The 1,342-nt window shown below is 61.0% G+C and overlaps 1 protein-coding gene across 1 annotated transcript in view; it reads right to left on the reverse strand.

Moving 5' to 3' along the window:
* Positions 1–942, reverse strand: part of DNAJC3 (DnaJ heat shock protein family (Hsp40) member C3) — a 29,652-nt gene extending 28,710 nt beyond the window's left edge. The window contains exon 1 of the mRNA XM_015851552.2: positions 669–942. Within this exon, the coding sequence (XP_015707038.1) occupies positions 669–921 (253 nt within the window). The 5' untranslated portion in view covers positions 922–942. The remainder of the gene's footprint in view (positions 1–668) is intronic.
* Positions 943–1,342: the final 400 nt, after the last annotated feature.

Below are 1,342 nucleotides of genomic sequence, written 5' to 3' on the forward strand. Positions count from 1 at the left end.
GTTAGGGGAAGTTCTTCACTCGGAGAGTGGTTAGGCCCTGGAACAGGCTGCCCAGGGAGGTTGTGGATGCTCCATCCTTGGGAGGTGTTTCAAGACCCAGGTTGGACGGGGCCCTGGGCAACCTGACTAGTAAAGGTGTATGTTTGGTGGCCCTGCAGGCAGGGGGGTTGGAACATCGTGATGTTTGAGGTTCCTTCCAATCCGGGTCATTCTGTGATTCTGTGACTTAAGACTGACCTGGGCTTGGTATTAGAAGTTTGCTCCTTGAAGTGTTAAACTAAAGAATATTTCAGCTGGGTGAGAGGTGATGTGGAACGTATGGTGCCACTGCCAGAAGGATCGGCAAAGCTGTCGGTCAGGCACTGACAGGGTCACAGCGCTTGGAACGCCTCCGGAACGCCACGGGAACCCGAGTAAGGCACATACAAGGGACAGACCCGCAAGGCCTCAGCCGCCCTGGGGCAGCGCTGGGAGGCGTCGCACAGGCGAAGGGCCGCCCTACGCCCTCGGCCCGCTGAGGTGGCAGCTCCCGGCCTCCTCCTGCCCCACTCCCTTCCCAGAAGCGCCGCCACCAGCCCCGGTTCTCCCAGCCCGGCCGCGGGGCTCCCCGTAGGCCTGCCCACCGCCACCCCCTCGCTTCTCACGGACACCTCCCCGCGCCTCCTCACCCTGGTACTGCAGGTCGAGGAGCACAAGCAGGAAGGGCAGCGCGGAGCCTAAGCGGCCGGCAGAGCCCGCAGCTGACACCATCGCCGCCGACACCCGCGGCCGCACTGGCGGCGCCCCGGCCCGACGGCTCCGACTCGTGTGGGGAGGGTCGTGGGCGCCGCTGATTGGCTGCTCGGAGCGCGCCCGCCCCCTCGCAGTCCCGGAAGGTGGAAGTGAGCTGCGGGGAGGACAGGCCGCGCCGTCACTGCGCATGCGCAGAAGGGCGGCTGTCCCTCTGTGTTGTCACACTCGCCCACTTCGAGCGGCGCATGCGCGGTGATGGGGGCGAAGCTGCTCCCCTCAGGCCGTGCCCTGAGTGGGGATGGCTGCGCGTATCTTAAGGCGGCTAGGGGTACCTGACCTTACCACAGAGCTGAGAGGAGCAAGGCTGTTTTTACCAGCTTTTACCATCCCTAGGGCGCAATGCTGTTCTCCACAGCACTGCTAAGATGGTCAGCATGCAAACATCATTGGGGGATTTACCAAACTGTAGAAAAATCAGTGATGTGACAACCTTTTGATCAGTCCATGATTGTTTGGTCAGTGTTACCTTGTACAGGAAAAAGATAACCTCTATCCAGCCCCAAGAAAAAGTAAACAGTGCAACAGTGATCCTATATTTAGTGTGTGGGGA

Source organism: Coturnix japonica, chromosome 1, assembly GCF_001577835.2.
Source record: "Coturnix japonica isolate 7356 chromosome 1, Coturnix japonica 2.1, whole genome shotgun sequence".
Taxonomy (NCBI): Eukaryota; Metazoa; Chordata; class Aves; order Galliformes; family Phasianidae; genus Coturnix; species Coturnix japonica.